Source organism: Sorex araneus, chromosome 2, assembly GCF_027595985.1.
Source record: "Sorex araneus isolate mSorAra2 chromosome 2, mSorAra2.pri, whole genome shotgun sequence".
NCBI classification, from domain to species: domain Eukaryota; kingdom Metazoa; phylum Chordata; class Mammalia; order Eulipotyphla; family Soricidae; genus Sorex; species Sorex araneus.
Genome location: NC_073303.1, coordinates 74,429,637 through 74,454,486, shown reverse-complemented (window position 1 = coordinate 74,454,486; position 24,850 = coordinate 74,429,637). Strand labels below are relative to the sequence as shown.

The following is a 24,850-nucleotide window of genomic DNA, read 5'->3' as shown; positions in this document are numbered from 1 at the left end:
AACAGTCCCCGAGCTCCCCCGGGGGAGCCCAAGCCACACACCCCACCACCACCCAGAAGAACGATTCTCTCCAACTTTCAGAGAACCACTGTTCCCAAATTACATATAAAAGTGATTATCCAATATCCAAGCTTTAAAAATGCGCCAAATAAATCTGCATACAATTGAGGTGTTTTTTTAACAATCTTTTGAGATTTTCTTAACCATTTTTTTTCAGATTTTTTTTAACAAAACAAATATAAATGCACTACTAGTAAATTTCTTTGTAACAAGTATACATGTAAGCATATGTATAAGGATATATGTATGTACATATACATTGCTTTGTATTTAATAACATTATGAGTGCTTACATAATAATAATGGACTATACAACTTTCAGAATCAGTGAATATGAAAATTGAACATCATTAGGTAACTTGCAACGTTTCCTGACTCCATTTTTATTCTAGCAGTTGTGATTTAATTTTTTTAAAAAAAAAACCTATACTTGGGAACCAAAAAAATTTATCTTCAATTACTGGCACTGGCATTTGCAAACTATTAAGCAAATTACATAACCTTTCCATGCTTGAGTTTTTAATCTGCAAAACAGAAATAAAAAATTCAGGGTCCAGAGCGACAGTATAGAGAGTGGGTAGGGTGCTTGCCTTGCAAGTGGCCGGCCCAAGTTCAACACGTGAACCCTGGAGGGTCCCCTCAACCCAGTCAGAAGTGACATCTGAACACTGAGCCAGAAGTAAGCCCTGAGCACTGCTGGTGTGGCCCAAAAAAAAAAACAAAACAAAAACATCCACATCTTAGATGGTTCTGTTAAAGTTTTGTGACGTAATGTATCTGAGTTTTATAACCATAATGAGCTATAGAGTTATTGGATCTCAGACTTTAAAATATTCTTACTGAAAAGCTGTAAGTCTTCAGACATCCACTGCTCCCTCTCCCCACCCCACCCCCCCACCCCCCTACACACACACACACACACACACACACACACACACACACACACACACACACACACACACACACACACACAGCACAATGAAAACCTGAGGAAATCTGACAGACCAAAAAGCATGTTTTCACCACCTCTCTTCATAACCTTACCTTCGAATGAGCAGGCCCTCTTTCTTTCAGAAGTTTATACTGGGGTTGGACTCTATTGAAACGGGCTAACTCATTTACCAGACACATTGGAGTTTTCTCTTTGGGGTTTGCCATTTTATCGTGGAGAGAAGCTGTAAATAAAAAGGCTGTAAAATTTTTGTGAAGAATGATTTTACAAAACGGAAGAAAAGCTAGTTTTGATTTTTTTTTTAAGATTGAAGTTCAGATTATATTTGGATTATTTTCATAAATGTCATATTAAAAATTCAAACATCTAAAATCGACTATGACATTCAACAGAATCATGTATCACAGTGCAAACAAATCAATTAAAATTACTTTTAGTTGACAACTAAAATACTCTGTATACGTACATAACAACAAAAAGATTTTTAAATAAAATCATGATTTTAATTGATCTTATCACATTCTCATAAAAAATAGTTAGCGTAAACATAATTTTCCTGATTCTTATTATTATAATGTTAATTGTATCATTAGATCTTATTGCTTGCTTATTGCTTATTTCTCATTTTAACATATTAATACAAAAACCTCCAGGGGCCAGGGAGTTAGTCCAGGGGGTAGAGCACATACCCTGCTTGCCACCCCCAATGCCACGTGTTCCCCAAGCATCATTAGTGTGGCCCTGGAGGGTCCCCAGAGCCCCCGGGGAGGGCAGCACCACATCGTCAGCCAAGCATCTGGACCCCTGGCTGGGGGGCCAAAGTGCTATGAGGGGTGTTCGGGCCGACCCCTAAAAGAAAAACTCTGGACTCAGAAATCAAGTCCTAAGCTTAAGGAAGTATGAGCTCTCCTAACGGTATTTTTTGTATCCTCCCTTATTATTGCTGCTTTTCAATGAAATTCAGAAAGAAGTAAAAAGTGTTTAACAGATGCTGTTCTTAACCACCCAGAATTAATACATTATCCCATGTTTGCTTGAAGTCTTAACTTGAAAAATTATTGAAGAGGTATAAAACTTTGGCCTAAGGGTCTGGAGCAATAGTACAGAGAGTAAGGCGTTTGCCTTGCACAGAGCCGACCCAAGTTCACTCTCCGGCACCCCATATGGTTCCCTGAGCACACCAGGAGTAATCCAAGTGCAGAACCAGTAGTAACCCCTGAGCATCACCAGGTGTGGTGCCAAAAAACAATAAACAAATAAAAAAAAAAAAAACCCTATGTCCCTGGACTGGGGTGATGATAGCACAGTGGGTAGGGTGTTTGCTGTTTGCCTTGCACGAGGCCACGCCAGGTTCAATTCCCAGCATTTCATATGGTCCCCTGAGCACCACCAGGAATAATTACTGTTTTTGTTTTGTTTTGTTTTGTTTTGGCTTTTTGGGTCACAACCAGCAATGCACAGAGGTTACTCCTGGCTCAGGTATTACTTCTGTCGGTGCTCAGGGGACCACATGGGATGCTGGGAATCGAACCTGGGTCCACCACGTTCAAGGCAAATGCCCTACCCGCTGTGCTATCGCTCCAGCCCCCAGGAGTAATTTCTGAGTGCATGAGCCAGGAGTAAAGCATGACGGGGTGTGACCCCCCCCCAAAAAAAAAGAAAACTATGTCTCCAAACATATCATCTTATAAACCAATGTCACCCAAATAAAAAACAAATTTAAAAATAACAACTATTATATTCTAGTTAAGTTCTCTTTCTTTTCCAGAAGCTACTACTATATAAATTTAGAATAAATGCCTCTGGGGTATTTCTAAATACATTTATATATATGCATTAAAAAGTGCTAAAATATGTGGTTCTGTATTCACCTATCATGTAACGGACATTCACAACTCAATTCTGGGATTGTGACTTAACACAGATATTGTGTACTACTTTGAACAGCTATATAATTACCATCACAATACCAGGTTTTTAATCTGCTCTCCTACTGACAGACCCTCAGGTTGTTTACAAGTCTTTACTCTTATTAGTAAAACACAGTGCCAAACAGTACTCAGAATGATTATACCAATTTACCTTCCCCTCATGGCACGAGAATTACCATTTCCGCCTGCACATCCGCCCTCCCCCACAATCTTGCAAAGATGCTATGGCTGGGTTATTTTAAGCACTGGATAATCTGGTCTTTGACAAGTGGTGGATCCCCCGCTAATGCTTTCTTGTTTTCCCATTATGTCAATTGCTGTTTCCAGGTTACCAGAGAGGCTAATCATCTCCCAGCACCCCACTTCTCAGTAATCCCTGAGCACCACTGGGTGTGGCTCACAACTCCCACAAAGTTTTTCACTTAAATTCACTGTCTCCTATTTTGTATTTACTCACGACAGCAATACATCTACTTCACACACAGGTTGTGAGAGGGCTGAGTTTTTTTTTACCCTATGGTCTGATTCTCTAAATTCAATCCCAAATATTATAGCGTCAGATACTGCGTTCAACTATTTCATCCTTCATTTTTCCTTCATGTCATGTACAGTCACACTAAACTGCTTTTACAGACCTTGTTATCACTCATTAATCAGTGCTAAAGAGCATTTTGAAACCTAACCAAGGGAGCCAGATAGCAGAAGCAGCAGGGCACATGCTTAGCTTGAGCGATTTGATCCCCAATACGGCACTGTCCATTGAACAAGGCCTGGAAGAGGCTCCAGTATAAAAGTTACGTGCAGGGGGAACAAATCAAGAAAAATGAAAATAATGATGGCTTACATTTTGTTCCATTAAAATGTAATCAAATTATGCAGAAGATAAACCTAAAACAATTGGAAATAACTGACTGACTTTAGGAAATTCATCTACAAACTCCCTATAGTAAGGCTTAAAGTAGAAAAGGGTATTCTTTCACCATTTAAATACTTCTAGCAAAACCTGTCACTTGGCACAATAACTTGATCCCAACCATTATGATGAAGAAATCGTCCGAAATTGTACAATCATGCCTTGCATGCAGTCAGCCAGGTCTGCTCCCCTGCACCACATTTGGCTCCACGAACAATATAAGGAGCAATTCCTGAGCACAGATCCAGGAGTTAACCCCAGCACTGCTGGGTGCGGTCAAAAAAAAAAAAAAAGAGGAAATTGGCCCGATGAACTGTCTCTATAGAAACTCTGAGAAAATCCTCCTAGAATTAATGATGGCATCTAGAAAGACTGAAGGATAAGAGAACAATATACAGTTCAGTAGTTTTCTGCAACTACTGAAATGATGTCTTTTTTTGTTTTTTTAAAATAAATTATTTATTTTTAATTAGTGAATCAACGTGAGGGTACAGTTACAGTTTTATACATTTTTGTGCTCGTGTTTCCCCTGAAATGATGTCATTTTTATACTATAGAGTTTGGGCCACACCCAGCCAGTGCTTAATGGCTAACTCCTGGCTCTGTGCTCAGAGATCATTCCTGGCAATGCTGGGGGGAAGCACAAATAAATAAATGTTCTTTATTTGTATGATGTGATACTTTACTTGAATAGTGTTCTTCAAAGTGGGTAACACCACCCTCTGGAAAGTGATGGAAAAATCACTTTCAATTGAAAAAAAAAATCACTTTTCTTTTAGGAGTGACCTCTCAAGTGCAAAGAGGTGAGGGACACTTTCTATTTGTTAGTATAAAGAAGGTAGATTCCCAAAGGGTTACGTGTAATTTCTTCCTGAAAAGGGGCAGTAGATCAACTAAATTTGGAACTTCTGGTATAGACTGATCATTTTTTTCCTATAGTTTTTAGTAGAAATCACCAGAGGAGATGTCTACACCTGAGTTTTCTTTGTGGACAAAATTTTACCTACAATTTATATTTTTTTAATAGAGAAGTCTTTTATTTTTCACTTAAGAATTCTAGTTTTATTTTTGTGTTTTTGTTTTTGCTTTTGGGGCAATACTGGTGATTCTCAGGGTTTACTTCTGGTTCTTCTCTTAAGGATCATGCCTGGTGAGGACCAGGAGAGCACATGAGGATTCAGGGATTGAACCCAGGTCAGCCACGTGCAAGGCAAGTACTCTGCCTACTATTCTATATAACTCCAGTCCTCTAGAGCTACAAATTACTCCTAAGTACAATGTTAGCAGCATCTTCTAAAACGTTCCTCTGCTCTCATTCAGTTTAAAATACATTCTAATTTTCCCTTCAGTCTCTTGTTTTAATCAATGAATTACTTATAAGAATGCAATTTAATTTCTAAATACTTGGAAACTGTCCAAGTTTCTTTCAAGTTCTGAATTCAATGAATTTCCACTTCTATTCCATTGTGGTCAAAAAAACATTCATTTTATGACTTGAATCCCTTTAAAATGATTTAGGCTTGTTCTACAGCTCAGAGTAGAGTCTATCATGAAAAAATGTTGAGAACCTGTGCACAACTATGTCCTGGGCAAGGGGCAGGGCACCACACCTGGTGCTACTCAAGAAGTCAACTAGTCCTGCTCTAAGCTCAGCAGGATGGAACCTGGGTCAGTCCGGTGCAAGGCTGAGTATCTTAACTTAACCCTGTGCTATTTCTCCTGAAATTGGCTGGTAAGTGATTTGTGGTTATAGTTTTTCTTTCTTTTTCTTTTTTAATTTTTGGTTGAGATGTTGTGGTTTACAATGCAAAATAATGATTTCGCATGCAAGTAATCCCAACATCACACCCATCACCAGTGTAACCCTCCCTCTCCCCGGGGCCTTAAGACCCTTTCCTCCCAAACTCCCAAGGATCGGTTGTGAATCAGCTCCCTTGGACCTTGCTGCTACCTTGCTTCAGATCTTGAAGTCCCGAGTCTGCGAGAGCTCATTCTCCATCTATCCCTTTCCTCCTGAATCTTGTAGGCAAGCAAATACAGTCGTCAGACCTGACTTTTTATCCACCACTCTCCCTCAAACATTTGTTTCCCTCTAACTTCTTGAGTCCTGAGAGAGTATTACTTAAAATCTCTTTTTGCTTATCTGCTAAATCAATGATCTTTGCCATTTCTAGATCTTTCTTTCCCTTGAAGTTTACACTCTGGTTATGGATCACTCTGTCAAGCTTCCTTGAAAGCATTTTGATTTTTTTTTTTTATTGTAGCCAAAATGACATAACATCAACTGAGCTATTTTAAAACGGGGCTGGTTTGTCAAGTCCGCATCCTCCCCGAATTCGTCTCTCTGCTTGCCTACTTCCACTCCGGAGATGCCCGTGTTCTCTCTCAAGTATGTGCCCACCCTTTCTTTCCCCTTACATCTTTCTAAATAAGTTTTGATTTGCTTCACAAAAACATTCAATATTTAAAAGAGTGGCATTTAGTACATTATGCCTCTACCACTTACATGTAGTTGTAAAACATTTTTATCACCCTAACAGGTAACTGCATCCCCATTAGGGGACTGCTCCCCATGTTCCCCTAACACAAGCCCTTGGCAACCACCAATCTGGGTTTTCTCTAGATTTTTTTATTCTAAATATTTCCTATAAATGGACTCCTACACCACGTGACCTTTTGTATTTGATTTTTTTTTTTACTATCACTACATCATCCCGTTGATCATTGATTTACTCGAGTGGGCCCAGTAACGTCTCCATTTGTCCTAGCCCTGAGATTTTAGCAGCCTCTCTTTACTCATCCTCCCCAATGGAGCTGCATCAGAGGCTCTTTCAGGGTCAGGAGAATGAGACCCACCATTGTTACTGTTTCTGTCATACGAATATGCCACAGGGAGCTTGCCAGGCTTTCCCGTGCGGGCAAGAAACTCTCGGTAGCTTGCCAGGTTCTTCCAGAGGGAGACCTAGGCTATAAAAGGTCGAGGGACTTCGAATGCCTGATTTTTTTTTTAATCCAGCAGAATCTTTGATTTTGGGGGGCAACACACCCAGCCATGCTCAGGGATCACTCCCAGTTGGCTCCAGAAACCACCTGACATGCCAAGGACCCGCTGTACTAAAACTCAAGCCTCTCCAGAAGGAACTTTCTAAGCTCATCACATTGCAGCACTTGTCGGTTTTTTTTTTTTTTTAACAGCTGGATTGTATTGTGGTATATATTCCGTGTTAAATTCTAGACGATTTTTTTTTTACCCCATTCACACATCTCTGGACATTCTAGGTTGCTCCTACTAGTTGACTTTTAAAACACTCCTACTACAAACACATATTTAATGTATTTGGGCAATTACTTGGGGCATATACTAGTAGGTAAATGGGCCACATGCTGTGTTAAACATTTGAATAACGGCCAAACTGTCTTCAGAGAGGCAAAGCAACCTGTCTCGTTTCATCTGGGTCGAGATTGATGTGCTCTGGTGTAACCCTAGCGGGATACTCAACTCAGTGTTCAACCTGAAGGTGCTCGGGGGAGAGGGTGAACCAAGTACATGATGCCAGGAATCCAACCCAGGGCGTCACACAGTCAAGGAGAGTGTTCTACTGTTAAGCCACATCCGAAAGCCCCGAGCTGAGCCATTTTACATCCCCATCACACAATCATACAAGACTTCTCGATTCTTGACCTCCTTGCCATACATATTATGACCGTTTTTTTTTTTTCGGGGGGGGGGAGGTCACACTCAGTGATGCTGAGGGGTTGCTTCTAGCTCTGCACTCAGGAATTACTCCCGGCAGTGCTTGGAGCACCATATGGGATGCCAGAGATTGAACTCTTGTGGGTTGGCGGCCCGCAAGGCAAACGCCCTCCCCACTGTACTATCACTCCGGCCCTATTGTTTGTCCTTTTCAATTCTAGTCATCCAAGTGGGTATGAAGTGGTATTTCATTACCATTTCAATTTGCATTTTTCCTGATCACTTTTGATGCTGAGTATTTGGCAAGGCAGCCAACTGTCTGTCTCCTGTGGGGGAACTTCTATTCAACTCCTTTGCTCATATTTGTCTCTGCCAAAACTAGAGGGACTCAGTGGCCACTCCCGGCAGCGCTTTGGCACCCAGATGGTGCAGATACCAAACCCAGAGCTTAGGGTTCCCACACGCAGAGAATGTTCAGAGCCTTTCATCAGCGATCCCTTCGCTCCCTTTCACTGGGTTACCCTTGGTCGAGTTGTAAGAGTTTTGCTTATCGGGGCCAGAGCCAGGGAATATTCTCAGGGAATAATGAGTCAGGGAATATTCTCTCTCCTATATTGTGGAAGATAAGGATTGGGGTTCATTCTTCAAATGAACAAATGAACAGAACAATGGTTAGCATACTTGTCTTGCATACAACTGACTCGGGTTCCATCCCCGGCATCCTAAAGCACGCTGAGCACTGCCAGGAGTGCTGTTAACAGTGTTAAGATGTTGTCCAATGCTTTCTCTGTCAATTGAAATGGCCCCGTGTCCTTTCCCATACCATTCTAGTAACTGAGACTATATTGATGTATCAATTGATGTGACATTGATTTTTTTTTTCCATGTTAAACCACTCTTGAAATTCCTGGCATGAATTCCATTTGGTCATGGTGTAGAATCCTTTGAATATACTGAATTTAATTTGCTGTATTTCATTGAGGATGTCTGCATTTGCAGTCATAAGGAATACTAATCCATACTTTATTTTAGTTAAGGTTGGCTTCTCACAGTGTCTTCGGCTTTCCTAAGAGTAACACGGCTAGGGGCTGGAGCGAGAGTTCGGCATGCAGGGTGCCTTGCTGCATGTGACAGACCCAGGTTGGATCCCAGCAGCCTGTATGGTCCCCCAAGCCTGCCGGAGTGATCCCCAAATGCAGAGCCAAAAGTAAGCCCTGAGTATCGCCAAGTGTGCCCCACCCCCCCCCAAAAAAAAGTAATGTTACGCCCACTTCAATCAGCTTAGTCAATGGCTGAATAAATATCAGTACTCCTACACTAAAAAAAAAAAAAAAAACTGTTAGAATGAGTCAGGGAATATTCTCTCTCCTATATTGTGGAAGATAAGGATTGGATTCATTCTTCAAATATTTGGTAGAATTCCCCAGTAAAACCCTTTACTGGGGTGAGGTTTTGAGCTTGTGTGTTTTGTTTTTTTTTGGGGGGGGGATATGAGGGAGGTATGAGGGAGGTGAAATGAGCCTCCCAGAAATTCTTGGCCAAAGAGGCCCAAGGACGTGGCAGTGCCTAGGGCCCTTCAAGGCTGCACCTGGCAGGGCTCAAGGCCCCTGTGGGACAGAGGATGCAACATGCAAGGCATGTGCCTTAACCCCTAGGCTATCTCTCCAGCCCTGGGGTTTGGGATTTTAAGTACTGATTCAGTCTATTTACTTGCTGTTGGATAAGTGTTTTCTTCACTGGTGAATTGCCCCTTTCCTCCTCCCAGAGAAGCTTACCATGCCCTTGCTAACTTCCCTAATTTGGTTACAGTCTACCTCCACCTTTCCTTTGTGTTAGGCTTCATCAGTGAACTGGCCCCTTTTTTCCTTCCAGAGAAGTTTATCATGCTCTTGCTAGAATTCCTAACTTAGTTCAAGTTTATATTTAACCTTTCCCTTGTATTTTACCACTCATTGTCTCAACTCCCCAAGCCAGTCTTGATTACTTGTAAGCCAGAACTTTCTGGTAATTCTGAACTTGTATTTGTACTGCTTTGTATTTGAAGTGCTGTATATTTGTACCTGCCTTTCTATTTCCCCTGTAGCCTTTTTCTATTTTACTACAGAGCAGTGTTCTTTGGTTAAACACAGAAAGACCATTAAGGCTATGCTCCTAATATTTGGGAGTTGATTCACTCTGAAACATATCTGCTCCTGGCATAATTACCTGGCCATAATTACTCAACTCAGGCTTCAGTTGCTGTAGTTCCTAACACCCCAAAAGAGAGGTCCCGCCGTGGGACTAGGATGGACCCAGGGCGAATGGCAAAGCTACCTGGCATCGAAATGGGACATTCTAGAAAGCGTAAATGCATGATCTTGATGCAAGCTATAACAATCTAAGAGACAGGACCCCCATGTGGAAGGACAAGCTGAACTGTCCTGAGGACTTAGTCTGGGACTTACGGTAAAAGCCTTGCTTGCTCTCAGAGCCTAAAGAATTAAGTGTTAAAAGCCTTGCTTGCTCTCAGAGCCCAGACAATTAAGTGTTAAAAGCCTTGCTTGCTCTCAGAGCCCAAACAATTAAGTGTTAAAAGCCTTGCTTGCTCTCAGCCCAGAGAACTAAGTGTTGGGATCTTTGGCCCTTACTGTGTTTATCCAAACAACTGCAAGTACTGATAACTTACACAACTAGAGGGAAAGATAAAAGCAGTGTAGATGTTCCTGGGAGACAGAGTATCTTCTTTTTTTTTTCTTTTTGGGTCACACCTGGCGATGCACAGGGGTTACTCCTGGCTCTGCACTCAGGAATTACTCCTGGCGGTGCTCAGGAGACCATATGGGATGCCGGGAATCAACCCGGGTTGGCTGTGTGCAAGGCAAACATCCTACCTGCTCCAGCCCCCAGAGTATCTTGAGCTGATCTCCCCAAGAGAATTTCCTCTGCCAAACGTTTATCTCTATGTAAATGACCAATCACACCTATGCTTACCTCACCCGCCCTTCAGATGTTCTATAAGTATGCTAGCAACTCTGCATTAAAGGGGCCATTTTCACCCTCAGGCTGTGGTCCCCATCTCCCCATCTCTCTGTCTCTGGGCTGGGGAGCCCTGGGGAGCTGGGGAAGTGGGGAGGCAGCTCGGGGCCACCGAATGCACGCACACGCGTGTCGCAGCAGACCCCCGCGGTTTACTTTGTGAACTCACACTTGCAATAGATCCTGTTCAGACTTTGCACTTCTTACTGAATCCTTCCGCTCATATTTGTTTCCAGGAACTTGTCCGTTTATGCCTCCAGTTATTTTCTAATTTCCCTTATGATTCTGCCTTTGACCTGGTTATTCATTAGACCTGGTTGGCTATTTGAGTACAAGCATGTCTTTTGTCTAGGACTGTGGTGCAGAAGCAGAGTGCAGGGACACACACAGGCACGCACACACACACAAGGAACTTTTTAGTCCACATATGTGTGGGTTTTTCAACATTTCTACTACTGATTTATAGCTCCAGGCCACTGCGATCAAAGTAGAGATTTTCTCTAATATCAATATTCTCCCTCAGGGAGAAAGTAGCAAGCTACTGAGAGTTCCCTGCCCACATGGGACAGCCTTGCAAGCTTCCCATGGTGTATTCATATGCCAAAGCCAGGAACAAGCTGGATCTCATTCCCTTGACCCTGAAAGAGCCTCCAGTGCGACATCATCGGCACCGTTGGGAAGGCCGAGTGGAGAGAGGCTTCTAAAATCTCAGAGATAGGACGAATGGAGACGTTACTGAGCCCGCTCGAGAAATCGATAATCAACGGGATTTCGTGATCGTGATCAATATTTTAAAGGTATTGAGAATTGTTTCATGGCCTAACACAGTCCGTATCTCAAAGAACGCTTCCTATGCACCTGAAAAGAATGTGTGTTCTGTGGTGCTGCTGGGTATTTTTTACATCTGTCAGGGCCTGGTTTACAGTGTTTTGAATCTCCTTTAATTTCCTTACTGATCTGTCTATATATTCTTCCTATGCCACAACCAAGGTGAGTTTCTTAATTTTTCTATTCAATGACAAACGATGCAAGTTTTACATTATCGGTTTCTGGAACCCAGGATGGTCTTCATTCCTCTAGATCAGTGCTTCTCAACCTTGACTCAAACGTGCCCCCCCCCACCCATGTCTCCCCGGCAGCCCTTCTCTCCAACTGGCCGTGCCCCTCGTTTCCTATCATGGCCCCCAATTAGTGCAACTGTCACCTGTGGGATATCTGGAATATCCTGGGGGCCTAGTAAGGGGCCATATGCCCCTGGCTGAGAACTGCTGCACTAAATGCTGTTGGACTTTGATCTGGTGCAATAAAGAAACTTGGGACCACAGAGAGCCTCCGGAGAACACTTCCCCGCCCCATGTGCCACAAGGATTCTACTCTCGCTGACAGCAGCTCTGTGAGCCAGTCCCAGTCTTGTGTGAGCTCCGGAAACTGTTTTCTTGCTGCTTTCCGGTAATTCTTTCCCTTGCTCTGAACACACCCTGTCATGCGTCCACAGACCAGTCATCAACCAAAGACTCCGGAATGCAGTACAGACCTCAGCATGCACCCACGTTAAGCACCACTTTCTTCCAATGTGCTCTGAGCTCCGTGCTCTCTCGTACTCCACCCTACAGCTCTGAGCCCCGCCCCTTCCCCAGCCAGCTCTGTCCCTTTATCTCGACAAAAGTGAGCTCTCTTTTTGGTCCCTGCTGTCTGTGCTGTTGTCCTTGAACAACTGATGAACAAGTGTGATACAAAATCCCACCCTCGCAGGGATCAGTCTGCTTTCAGCCCGTGTGCAAACATCTCTGCTAGGTACCTGCATCTCCTCAAGTTGTTTAAAGAGAAAGGGGATGTCACGGCTGCATGACAGAAAATCCCCAACTTAGCAGCTTAAAAGCCAAGCATGTGTCCCCCTGCCCTTCCTGGTTTCTGAGGAGGGGCGGTCAGAGGGCAGCTTGGCCGGGCAGCTCTGGTTCAGCATCTCTCCTGGGGCTGTGGTCAGGATGTCAGTAGGCCAACGGTCTGGAACTGGAAGTGTGACAACAGCTGGACATTTGCTTCCAAGATGGTTCATCGCACACTGCCGGCTGCAGGCCTCGTTGCCAACTGGCAGGAGGCCTCCATTCCTCACGGGGGCCTCTCCGCAGAGCTGGCCCCGACAGGGCAGCTCAACACGCTCAGAGTAAGCGTCCCGTCAGATCAGGGAAAGAAGGGCAAAGAGGCACAAAAGGAGGAAAAGGGAAAAGTCACAGTTACCTTTTAACCCATCCTTGGAAATAATCCATCATTTCTCCCAAAGTCTATAGGCCACCAAAGAGCGTGTAAAAATAATACAAGCAGTGCAAATGCCAGGGGGCAGAGGACCCTCGGGGCCATCCTGGAAGCTGAATACTCAAAAGACAAATCCTGTTATGCCAGTACGGAAAAAGTCAAGAGTCTTGGCCTGAAGGGATAGCTAGAAGGGATGGAGGAGCAGTTACAGGCAGGAGACGGGGTTTCAGTCACCACATCTGCCTCCTGAGCCCCAAGAGGGGTGACCTCCAAAGCACCACTGTACCAGTCCAGGAAGAGCCCTTAAGCACCATCATTTGTGACCCCTCCCCCCCAAAAAAGTCATTCTTACATATTTTAATCTCCTTATACTTTTTAACTTATTATACATTTTAATTAATTTATTTAATTAACCTCCTTATACTTTTTAATTTGGAGGACCATGCCTTACTATTCTTGAGGTTTTTCTTTTTTGCTGTTGTTTTTTTCGTTTGTTTTTGCTTTTTGAGTCACACCCAGCAATGCACATGGGTTACTCCTGGCTCATGCACTCAGAGATTACTCCAGGCGGTGCTCAGGGGACCGTATGGGATGCTGGGAATCGAACCCGGGTTGGCTGTGTGCAAGGCAAACGCCCTACCCACTGTGCCATGGCTCCAGCCCCTCTTGAGGTTTTTCCAATCTATCTTCTTCTACTATTTCTCCACTGGAAAGATAGTAATCCTGCAGCTTCAAAATGCAGAGATCTACCTTTCTACGCCACAGTCAGACTGAGAGATGACACTGCAGCACTGTCATCCCGTTGTTCATCAATTTGCTCGAGCGGGCAACAGTAACATCGCCATTGTGAGACTTGCGGTTACTGTTTTTGGCATATCCAGTATGCCTCGGGGAGCTTGCCAGTGTCTGGTGTGCGGGCGGGATACTCTCAGTAGCTTGCCGGGCTCTCCAAGAGGGATGGAGGAATCGAACCCAGGATAGCCGTGTGCAAGGCAAATGCCCTACCAGCTATGCTGTTGCTCGAGCCCAGAGAAAATATAACTAATATTAAACAGCAGAAGCTTTTAAGAGGAAAAAAAAAAAAGAATTCCGGTGCCCCAGGCAAGAAAGAGAAGACAACCTGGGGCAGAGTGCGTTAAGCCTTGCCCGAGGGCTCTCCGCGCCAGCAGGGCCTCCTTCCCCATCCTCCTCCACACTCCGGCGGCCGCCGGGAGGAGCGCAGGAAGCCCACTCCGGCTCGCCCAATCACTCTTCGCAACACTATCCCATGAGCTCCGGGTCTGGCTTTGTGTTTCTGGCAGGCAGGGGAAGTTTTAGACCACACCTGGTGCCCGGGGATCACTCCTCGCTCTGTGCTCAGGGATCGCTCCTACAGTGCTCAAGGCCATACGAGGGGTCCTGGAAGGGGCCAATGTAAGTCCTGATCCCCTGGACTGTCTCGAGCCCTTACATCTGTATTTCTTGTTTGGGGGAGGAGTGTTAGGGAGGCGTGGGGAGTTGGGTTTGTTGTTGCTGCTGGAACTGCTCAGGGCCGACTCCGGCTCTGCCCTCGGGGATGACTCCTAAGGGCTCGGGGGGACCAAGGGGGCTCAAACCCGGGCAAGGGCTCTAACTCCACAGTCTATCTCGGGCCCCAGAGTCTGCATTTCCGAATGATCTTCGCCCGAGTTCACACTTCCCAGCCCATCTGAACCCGTCTTCGCTTTTCACATCACACCCAGCCCCCTGCCGTCCTGTAAGGTGTCCTCATTCCTCTGGAAATAAAACTCAGCCTCGTCTTGCCTGTCCTCCCAATCCACGTTCCGCCTGGACTCTGCGCTTCCTCTTAGCTTCCATGTGCTCAAAGGACTATGGAAAAGGACCCCCAGGCTCCCTCCACCTCTGCCAACTGAGGGGCTCTCGTGCTGCCTCTTTCGCCCCTGCCAAGTTCTCCTTCACAAGGAACCCCAAAAGCTTTGCCCCACTTCAGCCACTTAGTTTAAAAGACGGTCACACAGCACACATACATTCTTCATTCATATTTATTACAGGTCAATGTCAAAGTGACCTTCCTTTCCCGGGCAGCTTTTTCATCAGTCATCAGAAGGTTCCCGAATATTCAGGTATACCCAACTGCCACCTAAACTCCACGACCCTCAACTAGGATTTTCACTTGTTACTTAATGAAGGATGAATGACAACATACAAAGTAATGATTATGAATATCTCCACAGAAAATTCTCAAAGGGGCATAATCCAAAGAATTTTATTTACAAATAAAATATGGACACCAGTGGACACAGAAAAGCAATTCACAAAAAAGCAAGACATGAGAATAAGAAATATAGGCAAATAATAAAAATGCAAATTAAAAATACCACTTTTTGTCAGACAGATTGGCAAAGACTAAAAATCTGTGAAGTAATAAAATATAGTCTCATAAATTTCTAGTAGACATAATTTTCTGTTTTTACTATTTGTGCATCAAACTATTTTTAAAGTCCATGTATCCCTTTGACCAGTATTTCCAATCCTAATAATTACTTACATGAAAGTAAGAGGCAAAGGAACACAGATGTGTGTAACAAGGAAATACCGTGGTGTTACTGGTAACAAAATCGGTCTAACAATAAGGGTTTGATTAAATAAATTATAGTACTTCCAAACCATGGATTATTGTTAAATCACAGCAGAATATTATATATTATATGTAATCCTAGATTTTTAAATAACATTCACATAAAAACATACCTGCACAGAAAAAAATCTAGAAGTATAGACCCCCAAATGTAAGCAGTGATTATGTCTGCAAAAGAAGTGAAATTATTTATGATGTTTTCCTTCTTATCTATGCACCGAGTATTTCTATAATGAGTATACATGCATACAGCACACAATCTTAAAAGATAAAAGTAAACATGCGGACCCCAATTAAGACAAGCACCATTATCCTAACAAAACAGAAAGCAATGCCTAAATACTGCTGCCAGGCAGAATCACCATTAAACAAAATAGCCAACTAACTTAGTATCCAGTCCAATAACCTAGATTTTAATTAGTTCTAGGAATACACATAGAAGAATTAATACTATTCAATCAATATAGCAAACCACAGGGGTGGGGTGATGGGAGGGAACCTGGGAACACGGGTGCTGGGAAATGTTCACTGGTGGAGGGATGGGTGTTGGAACACTGTAGACTGAAATCCAATCAGGAACAGTTTTGTAAGGGTCTATCTCACAGTGATTCAATTAAAAAGGTAAAAAAAAATAAAATAAAAATAAAATGTTCTCCACATGGGGGGGGGGGGGGAAGAATACTATTCAGGCTATTTCTTTGGGGGGGGAAGCTCCCCAAGCAGTGCTCAGAGGCTTGGGGTGAGAAACCCACTCCTTTAGGCTGAAGACGTGAAGCTGTCTGGGGTCCTGTATGCCTGGAAGTAGAAGGGCTGGTGCGTGGGGGTCTCCCGGGAGAGCCCCTGCGGGCAGGGTTTCCGCCCTGGTCCTGGTGAATGCTTGTGCCCTGGCACTGATGCTCTCCCAGGTCCACCTTCAGAGCTCTCTGTTGGTTGCTGTTTGGTTTGGTTTCACTTCGGGGCCACACCCAGGGATGCTCAGGGCTTACTCCTTGCTCGGCACTCAGGAATTTCTCCTGAGCGGGGGGACCATATGGGATGCCAGGAATTGAACCGGAGTCGTCTGCGTGCAAGGCAAGCACCCTACCCACTATACTACTGCTCCAGTCCCTATTCAGGCCTTTTAAGAAAGCAAAGATCTCCCAAATAAAAATGCAGCTTACAATTCTACAAGACAGGACTGGAAAATTAGCCAAATCTCATTGCTTCATGTTGCATGCCAGCTACAACCACCTCTCATGCCAGTTCACTTCTATCTTGAGAGCCTGCACATTAATAGAAAAGCAGTCACCATAAAGATTAAAAATAAAAAGTGGGGCTGGAAAAACAGCTCAGCAGGCTGAACAAATGCTCCGCAAGCAGGAGGCCTGGGTTCAATTCCAAGTCTGTATGGGCCCCCTAGGCACTGAACCTCGTACCCCCTACACATTGCCAGGTGTAACCAGAAAATAAATGACAACAAAATCATAAAAATCACTCCGAAGTTAAAAAAAATGCAGGGGTTGGAGCAGCAGTACAGAAGGTAAGGCACCTGCCTTGCACAGGGCCAGCCTGGCCTCAGTCCTGACCGCCCACGGGCCCGCTGGGCCCTGAGCACTACCAGGCGCGGCCCAAAACACAAAAACAACAAAAGAAAGGAAGAAACTTAAGAAGTCACTGCAACTTGTACCTGGAGAAAGTGTGTTTTCTACAATTTTTATTTTTCCAAATTACATTAACTTTCCCCCTCAGATTTGGAGATTTGGTTGGAAAAACATTACATGAAAAACATAAGGCCCGTAAAGTAGTCTCTAAACACACATCTGCCATAGGCAACGCACATCCACCTTCAGGTCCTGTGTGCATTTGGAGTGGAACTGCAGGAAACGGCTGGCGGCCATGGATGTTACCTAGGAACGGTTGGCTATGCCAGATTCAACATGACCAGTAACATCACTAGTAAATCCTCATTAGGGTTGATCCATCGTTTTACTCACCATAAACCATCGTTTTCAATGGTGTTGACTGACATAAAATGAATGATCATTTCCATCTGTCTACAGCAGAGCACAGACCTAATTATGCTAATTGCACCCATATAATTAATGGCAGGTATCCAGTCAGTCATTTAGTAGAAACTTCATACCTACGCAGCTTGTAAGGCTTGTCTAATAAAGCTCCACCAATGCACCCAATGGGATCTGACAGCAACTGTGGAGGTACAGGAAGCACTAATTACAGGAAGAGCTTTATGATTTCTTTATTTTCGCCTACATGAGTAGCACCTTTGATGAAAGTACTATATTCTTTTGCACAAAAAAAAAATATATATATATATATATTTCTAGGGGCCCAAGCGCTACTAGAGTAGGTAAGGTGTTTGCCTTGCACACGGCGGACCTAGGTTCAGTGTCTGGGACCCCATAAGGTCTCCTGTGCCCGCCAAGAGTGATCCCTGAGCATAGAGCCAGGAGTTACCCGAGTCCCACCGGGTGTGGCAAAAAAAAAAAAAAAAATCCCTAGTACAAGGAGAAAATCATAGTCCAACTCAGCATTAAGAGAGAGTTTATGTTAATGGTCACATAATACCAGACCAACAATACAATTCTCTGGCTACTGTAAAGAACAGAGATCCCCTGGCTGTGGTGGCAGCTCTAACACCAGTCATCTACATTCAGTAAACACATGCACACACAACCAAACTATTCTAGAATTGGAAACGTAAGAGTAAAGAAGCAAAGGCACTGTCTTCATGGAGCGTATAGTCTAGTGAGGGAGATAGCTGTTAAACAAACATATACTTGAGCGTTAACTGCTAATATCAGGAGGTAAGTAGGGGAAAGAATGGGAACCTATGAGAGCAACCCTAGGCCCTAAGCCAAGAGCACAGCGCAAGGAAGGAATGAGGCACAGGCAGCTGTGGGGGTGGTTTGGGTTTTCTTTTCTTTTCTTTTCGGGTCACACCTGGCGATGCACAGGGGTTACTCCTGGCTTTGCACTCATGAATTACCCCTGGTGGTGCTCAGGGGACAATATGGGATGCTGGGAATCAAACCCGGGTCGGCCGCATGCAAGGTAAACGCCATATCCGCTGTGCTATGGCTCAGCAGCCCCAGGCAGCTGTGGGTTGAACAAGGGGCCACAGCCAAACCACTTTGCCCAAGCTTTGATGAAAGCATTTAAATTATATCCTGGGCTCAGATTAAGTCTAAGATGTATCAAGACATTCAAGTGAAGTCACTGAGTCAGTAACAGGTACCTGACTAAGAGTCAGAAGAGTCTAACCCAGAGAGATACCACAGAGCAAACAAGGCCTTGAGGAGGTCTGTGATGCAAAGCAAGCTGGAATTTCTTAGGCTAGGGGTGTGGGGAGGGCTGGGAGATGAAATTAATTACATCTTTCATGGTTTGCAATCAAAAGAAATAAAATTATTTGTAGTATTTTAATTATGATACAATGCCATTTTTATTGTGAAAAGGGAAGGTGAAGCATAGACGGTTCTTGGAGAAATGCCAAGAATTCAGAAAAATATTTCTGGCCCAGAGCAATAATGCAGAGAGTAAGGGCACTTGCCTTGCATGCAGCTGACCCGGGATTGATCCCTGGCATCCCACATGATCCCGGAGCACATCCAGGAGTAATCCCGGAGTGCAGAGCCCAGAGGAACCCCTGAGCTTTGCCAGATGTGACCCCAAAACCAAAAAAACAAAAAAAAAAATTCTTTCATTATGTCTAAGGCATTATATGCTAGTTTATTTAGAAGAACACTTCAAGACTTTTCCTGTGCCCTAGAACTTTTTGTTAACACTGATATGACTACTTTACAAGAAAATGTCACTAGAAAAGCTTTGAGTTTGCAGAACTGCCACTTATAAGCTATTTTGTAATTGCAAATATTCTGAATATATCAATAAGTCCTTGATGCACTGCCTGTCACTGTCATCCCATTGTTCGTCAATTTACTCAAGCGGGCACCAGTAACGTCTTTATTCCTCCTAGCCCTGAGATTTTAACAGCCTCTCCTTACTCGTCATTCCCAACTATTGGAGGCTCTTTCAGGGTCAAGGGAATGAGATCTATTGTTACTGTTTTTGTTATATCGAATACTCCACAGGTGACTTGCCAGACTCTGCCCGTGCGGGAGGGATACTTTCGGTAGCTTGCCAGGCTCTCCGAAATATATATACATATTACTCTCTATGATTTGTTGCCTTTTTATCTGCACATAGTTATAAAAGAGGAGAATGAAAATGCCATTTAAAAAAGATCAACTACTGAAAAAAATATTGTTTCATTACAATTTTGGCTATTTTGATAATATTTTTAGCGATGTACTGCCTATAAAAAATATTTTAAAAATAAAAAAGGTGGGCCAGAGGATAGTATAGCGGGTAATGAACCTGCTTTGCATGCGGCCAACCCAGGTTCAATCCCCAGCATCCCATATGGTCCCCAAGCAACACCAGAAGTAATTCCTGAGTGTAGAGCCAGGAGGAACCCCTGAGCATCACTTGGTATGGTCCAAAAACAAGCAAACAAAAAAGACAAAACTGCTCTGTGAACTCAGAAGTTATCAATTTTCAGGAATATCATTATAATCCTAAAACAACCTGCCTGTGCAATCTCTGCTTTAATAAGCATGTAGCACACATAAGCTCTATAAAGTGGAGGTCAGATTACTGTTACATGAAGCACTGAACAACAATTTATAACTCAAGCACCATATAAATATGATATGCCTTAATACAAACTCACCTGATTTATTTGAAGCATGTTAAGACAATATTGACTGCTATATCCCTCAGGGCTCCAAAAACTAGAAAATGAAAATGGAGAAACAAAGCTTAATTTAGTTGATGATCTCAAAGAACAGCACTCTAAACAGACACTGATCCGGGGGCCAGAGTGACAGAACAGCGGGTGGGTGCTTGCCTTGCACACAGCCAGCCCCCGTTCAGTCCCAGACGCCCCATACGGTCCCTCAAGCTAGGAGTGATCCCAGGGTGCAGAGCCAAGAGTAACCCCTGAGCAACGCTGGGTGTGGCCCCAAACAAAAAGAATAAAAGTAAATAAACACACACTGATCCAAAACAAAAATAAAATGGAGCTGATCTATACCAGGAAAGCTTTTCTGTAATGATAAACTGTAGGATAACATAGCCTGGACTCAAGGAAAAAAAAAAAACAATATAAGTCAACAGAACACTAAGAAAGAAGCTACAAATAAACACAGAGGAATGGGAGCATTGTAACGGGAGTAACCCAATAAACCTAAACTATCAGAGGCTATGTTATCCTACAATAAACATGTACTCTATCTGCACTGTTCAATCAGGCAGTCACTGGGTAGCTGAGACTACCTGAGTGCTTGAATGTGGCTAATGAAAATAAAATTATTTTTTCAGTGTCAAATTTAAATAACTGCATGTGCCTAGCAGCTAAATAGAGAAGACCTCAACTGAGTTTCTTCGTGTTTTAGAGTTCTAAGACATTCCAGCAAAATTAAAGCTATTAAAAAAAATGTAAATGTTTCAAATTAAAATTTAGTACATATTTCCCTTGCTCTAGTAAGGTTTTAAGCAGCTGGTTTTGACTCCATTCCCCATTTAAAAACATCAAGGGGCCCAAAAGATAGTATAGCAGATTGACTTCCTTGGCTTGGACACAGCCATCCCAGGTTCAATCCACAGCATCCCATGTGGTCCCTGAGTGCAAAGCTAAGAGTTGCCCCTGAGCATTGCCTGGTGTGGCCCCAAAACCATAAAAAAAATAATTTAGGGGGCTGGAGTGATAGCACAGCGGGTAGGGCGTTTGCCTTGCACGCGGCCGACCCGGGTTCGAATCCCAGCATCCCATATGGTCCCCCGAGCACCGCCAGGAGTAATTCCTGAGTGCATGAGCCAGGAGTGACCCCTGTGCATCGCTGGGTGTGACCCAAAAAAGCAAAAAAAAAAAAAATAATAATAATAATAATAATAATAATAATTTAGCCTAAAGATGATGTGACACATCTGGTATTCTTCCGTGGTAAAGCAGAGATCCTAGTAGTAACACAGAGATGGATTATCTGGTTGCATTTTTGCAGTACTGGGACCAAACCCAGGGCGAGTGTGAGGCATCGGGCTGACCACTGAACCACAGTCCCAACTCCCTAAATAACTGGATTTTTTTTTCTGTGTTTGTGGTTTTATCATCTTCATTATAAAAGTAGCCGGCCAGGGTTTGGATGACGCTCAAGTAGCAGAGTACAGCCCTTGCATATGGGACTCGCTACAATCCATCACCTGAGGCTTACAGACCTCTGAACACAGCTAGGTAGGGTCCTGGTGGCCCCCAAGTAGCTCCTATGACAAAAAAAGGAAAATCACAACAAACTCATTAATACCTAGAATTTTGCAAAAAACATTTACTCTCCTGAGCCAGAGAGATATACAGGGATGAAGGTATCTGCCTTCATCCTTGGTCCCTGGCACTGGGTATAGCTCCACTCAAACACACACACACACACACACATATATATATATATGTAAATATATATATACACTATCTTGATACATGTCATTGTTTTAAGTTCATCTTCCTCTGGTCCTGACCTCTGTCCCTCAACTGTCTTTCTTTTCATGTAGTGAATCTCCTATACTTATGTATAGATACATGTGCATGCATACAAAACATATGGGTACATATACGTGTTAAGTCTATATATAGTTCTATAACATAAATACACATAGGACCTCATGTACACATTCGATTACTACTTTTCAAAATGACAAAATGAGGTCAATTAAAGATGGCAAAATATGGGTCATACGTTAAGCCCTGAGCATCACCGGGTGTAGTGATGGCAAAAAAAACTATGGCAAAGATTGTCTTGATGTTTATTTGGAGGTGGGGGGGGACACTGGGTCATACCAACGGTGCTCAGGGCATACTCCTGGCTCTGTGCTCTGGGATCACTCCAGAGTGCTTATCTCTGGCTCTGATGCAGGGCTGTATGTGCTGCCCAGGTTAAAGCCAGGGTCAGCTGCATGCAAGGCAGGTGCCTTACGCCTTACACTCAGTGCGCTCACTAGTGCTCGCTCTCTCTCACTCTCTCACTCTCTCTCGCTCTCTCCTCTCTCCTCCCCCAGAAAAGGTCTGATTTTTTTTTTTTTTTTTTTTTTTTTTGGCTCTGAGCCCACTCCTGGAAGAACTCAGGACTTACTCCTGGCTTTGTGTTCTGGGATCAGTCCTGCAGGACCTGGAGCACATGGGTTGAACCAGGCTGGCAGCACGCACGGTAAGCACCTTACCTGCTGTACTACAGCTCCAACCCCACAGCAGTTCCTAATGTATTTCTCCCCGTAGTGACATCAGCATCTGTACAGCTTTCCTATTTCCCGAGAGACCTGTCATGTTACAGAAATAGCACAAGGCCTGGGTACCAATGAAATTGAATTCAGTTCAAGCTCCTTAAATTGCACATTGAGTCATGTAAACTACCTTACCTATCTAGAGTTCTTTCGCTTTTCTTCTTGGATTTGTTAATATAGGCCTTCCTTCGTGAAACTAGGAGACCAAAGGTCACTCCCTGCAGTCCAAAGCCCCTAGATACACGCCCGAGGGTTTGGTGCTCAGGCTAGGAGTGCTTGGGGGCCACCAAGTCTACACCCACAGGAAGCTGGGGGAAGGGGCAGGCATGCAAGGTCTGGGATCAGACTCATGGCATCGAGCATGTAAGACAAGCGCCCCAACCCCTTCGAGTTGTCTCTCCTAATCCAACTCTTACCTTTAAAAAGGAAAGCCTCAGGGCTGGAGCTATAGTACAGGGAGGAGGTATTTGCTTTGCACAAGGCTGACCTAGGTTCGATCCCTAGCATCGCAAGTGATCCGCCAATCACCCCACATGGTCCCCCAAGCACCACCAGCAGTACTTCCTTAGTGAAGAGCCAGGAGTAACCTCTGAACATGGCCAAGTGTGATCCAAAACCAAACAACAACCCCCCTAAAAAAAATTAAGTCTCTGTGGTAGTCTGCCTCTAACAATACACACTACAATTTTCCCTAATATACTGCAGAAATGACGACACCGCTGTAAAGAGACTGCACCTCCATTCTGGTGTCACCCACTCTCCTGCTTTCACTTGCTTGCTCTGAGGGAAACCAGCTGTCTTATCATGAGCTGCCCTTTGGACAGACCCACAGGGCAAAGAGCTGAGGGAGGCCTCCAGACTACAGCCCAAAAGAAACTGTGACCTTCAGTCTAAGCGTTTCCCCAAGGACTGTCAGGCCCAGGGCCCTGGGAATGAGCATGGAAGTGGATTTTCCGCCACTTGAGCTTTCAGACGCAACTAAGCCCCAAATGGCAGTCTAACATCAACCTCCTTGGAGAACCCAAGCCATAAGCTATCAGCTTAGCTGCTCCCAGATTTTCAACCCACAGAAACCTTGATAGGAGAGCATTTGTTGTTTTAGGGCTTTTAAATTCCGGGATCATTTGTGATGCAGCAATAAATAAGCCAATCCTGTTCATCTCGAAATTTGATTATCCCATGCTTCTTTAGATAATGACATCATAGACGATAAAAAAAATATATTAACCTGGTGCTGGAGTGATAGCACAGCGGGTAGGGCATTTGCCTTGCACGCGGCCGACCTGGGTTCGATTCCCAGCACCACCAGGGGTAATTCCTGAGCGCAGAGCCAGGAATAACCCTTGTGCATCGCCGGGTGTGACCCCCAAAAAAGAAAAAAAATATATTAACCTGCCCCCCGTTTCAACTACAGCAAATGAGTATAACTAACCTTTGAAAGTGGTGAATTATGGAATGAATGTTTATGTCTTACTCCAAAGTTGGAGCTCTCAAAAGGGGAGGCCTTCAAGGGGCCAGTGAAATTGTGCGTGCTGGAGACCTTCAATTCCCAGCCCCACATGGTTCCAATCACTCAGCCAGCACCGAACTGGGAGCAGCCCCCAAGCGCTGGTGGGCTGTTCCCCAAAAATGAAACACAGAGTCACAAAGCAATTCAGGGACTGAGCTTCTCTTGTACTTAACATAAGCCTCTGGAAGTAAACATTTATCAACCTGTTAGTGTCTCTTCAGTCTGAGAGCTCGGTAACCAACACAGGTGCCTGGTTCCCGGAAGAAACAGAAAGATACATGGACTAAATTCAAGTTCACTAGTACCCAGGCCTTGTGCTATTTCTGTAATATGACAGGTCTCAGGGGAAATAGGAAAGCTGTATAGGCACTGTGTTTTGTTTTGTTTTTTGTTTTGTTTTGTTTGCAGGGCGGGAATAAGCTTGCAGGACACACCCAGCACGCAGGGTGCTACTCCCAGCTCTGTGCTCCGGGATCTCTCAACCAACGCTTGGGGGAACATGCAATGCAAGGAATGAATCAAGGCCAGCCTTATGCAAGGCAACTGCCTTCATCTCTGTGTTATCTCTCCAGCCAT

General features: G+C 44.0%; 1 protein-coding gene across 9 annotated transcripts in view; it reads right to left on the bottom strand.

Annotated features, from left to right (window-relative positions):
• The window catches only part of STAU2 (staufen double-stranded RNA binding protein 2), a 281,072-nt gene that overhangs the window by 247,502 nt on the left and 8,720 nt on the right, over positions 1–24,850 (bottom strand). For 3 of the 9 annotated variants that reach the window (XM_055125674.1, XM_055125673.1, XM_055125675.1), the window contains exon 2: positions 20,168–20,228. The exons of 1 other annotated variant lie outside the window; for it this stretch is intronic. In XM_055125674.1, coding sequence (XP_054981649.1) covers positions 20,168–20,185 — 18 coding nt within the window. In that variant the 5' untranslated portion in view covers positions 20,186–20,228. Of the gene's footprint in view, positions 1–1,104; positions 1,251–15,548; positions 15,604–20,167; positions 20,229–24,850 lie in introns of all 9 variants that reach the window. 5 more of the 9 variants (XM_055125669.1, XM_055125676.1, XM_055125671.1 and 2 more) reach the window with 4 other exon arrangements.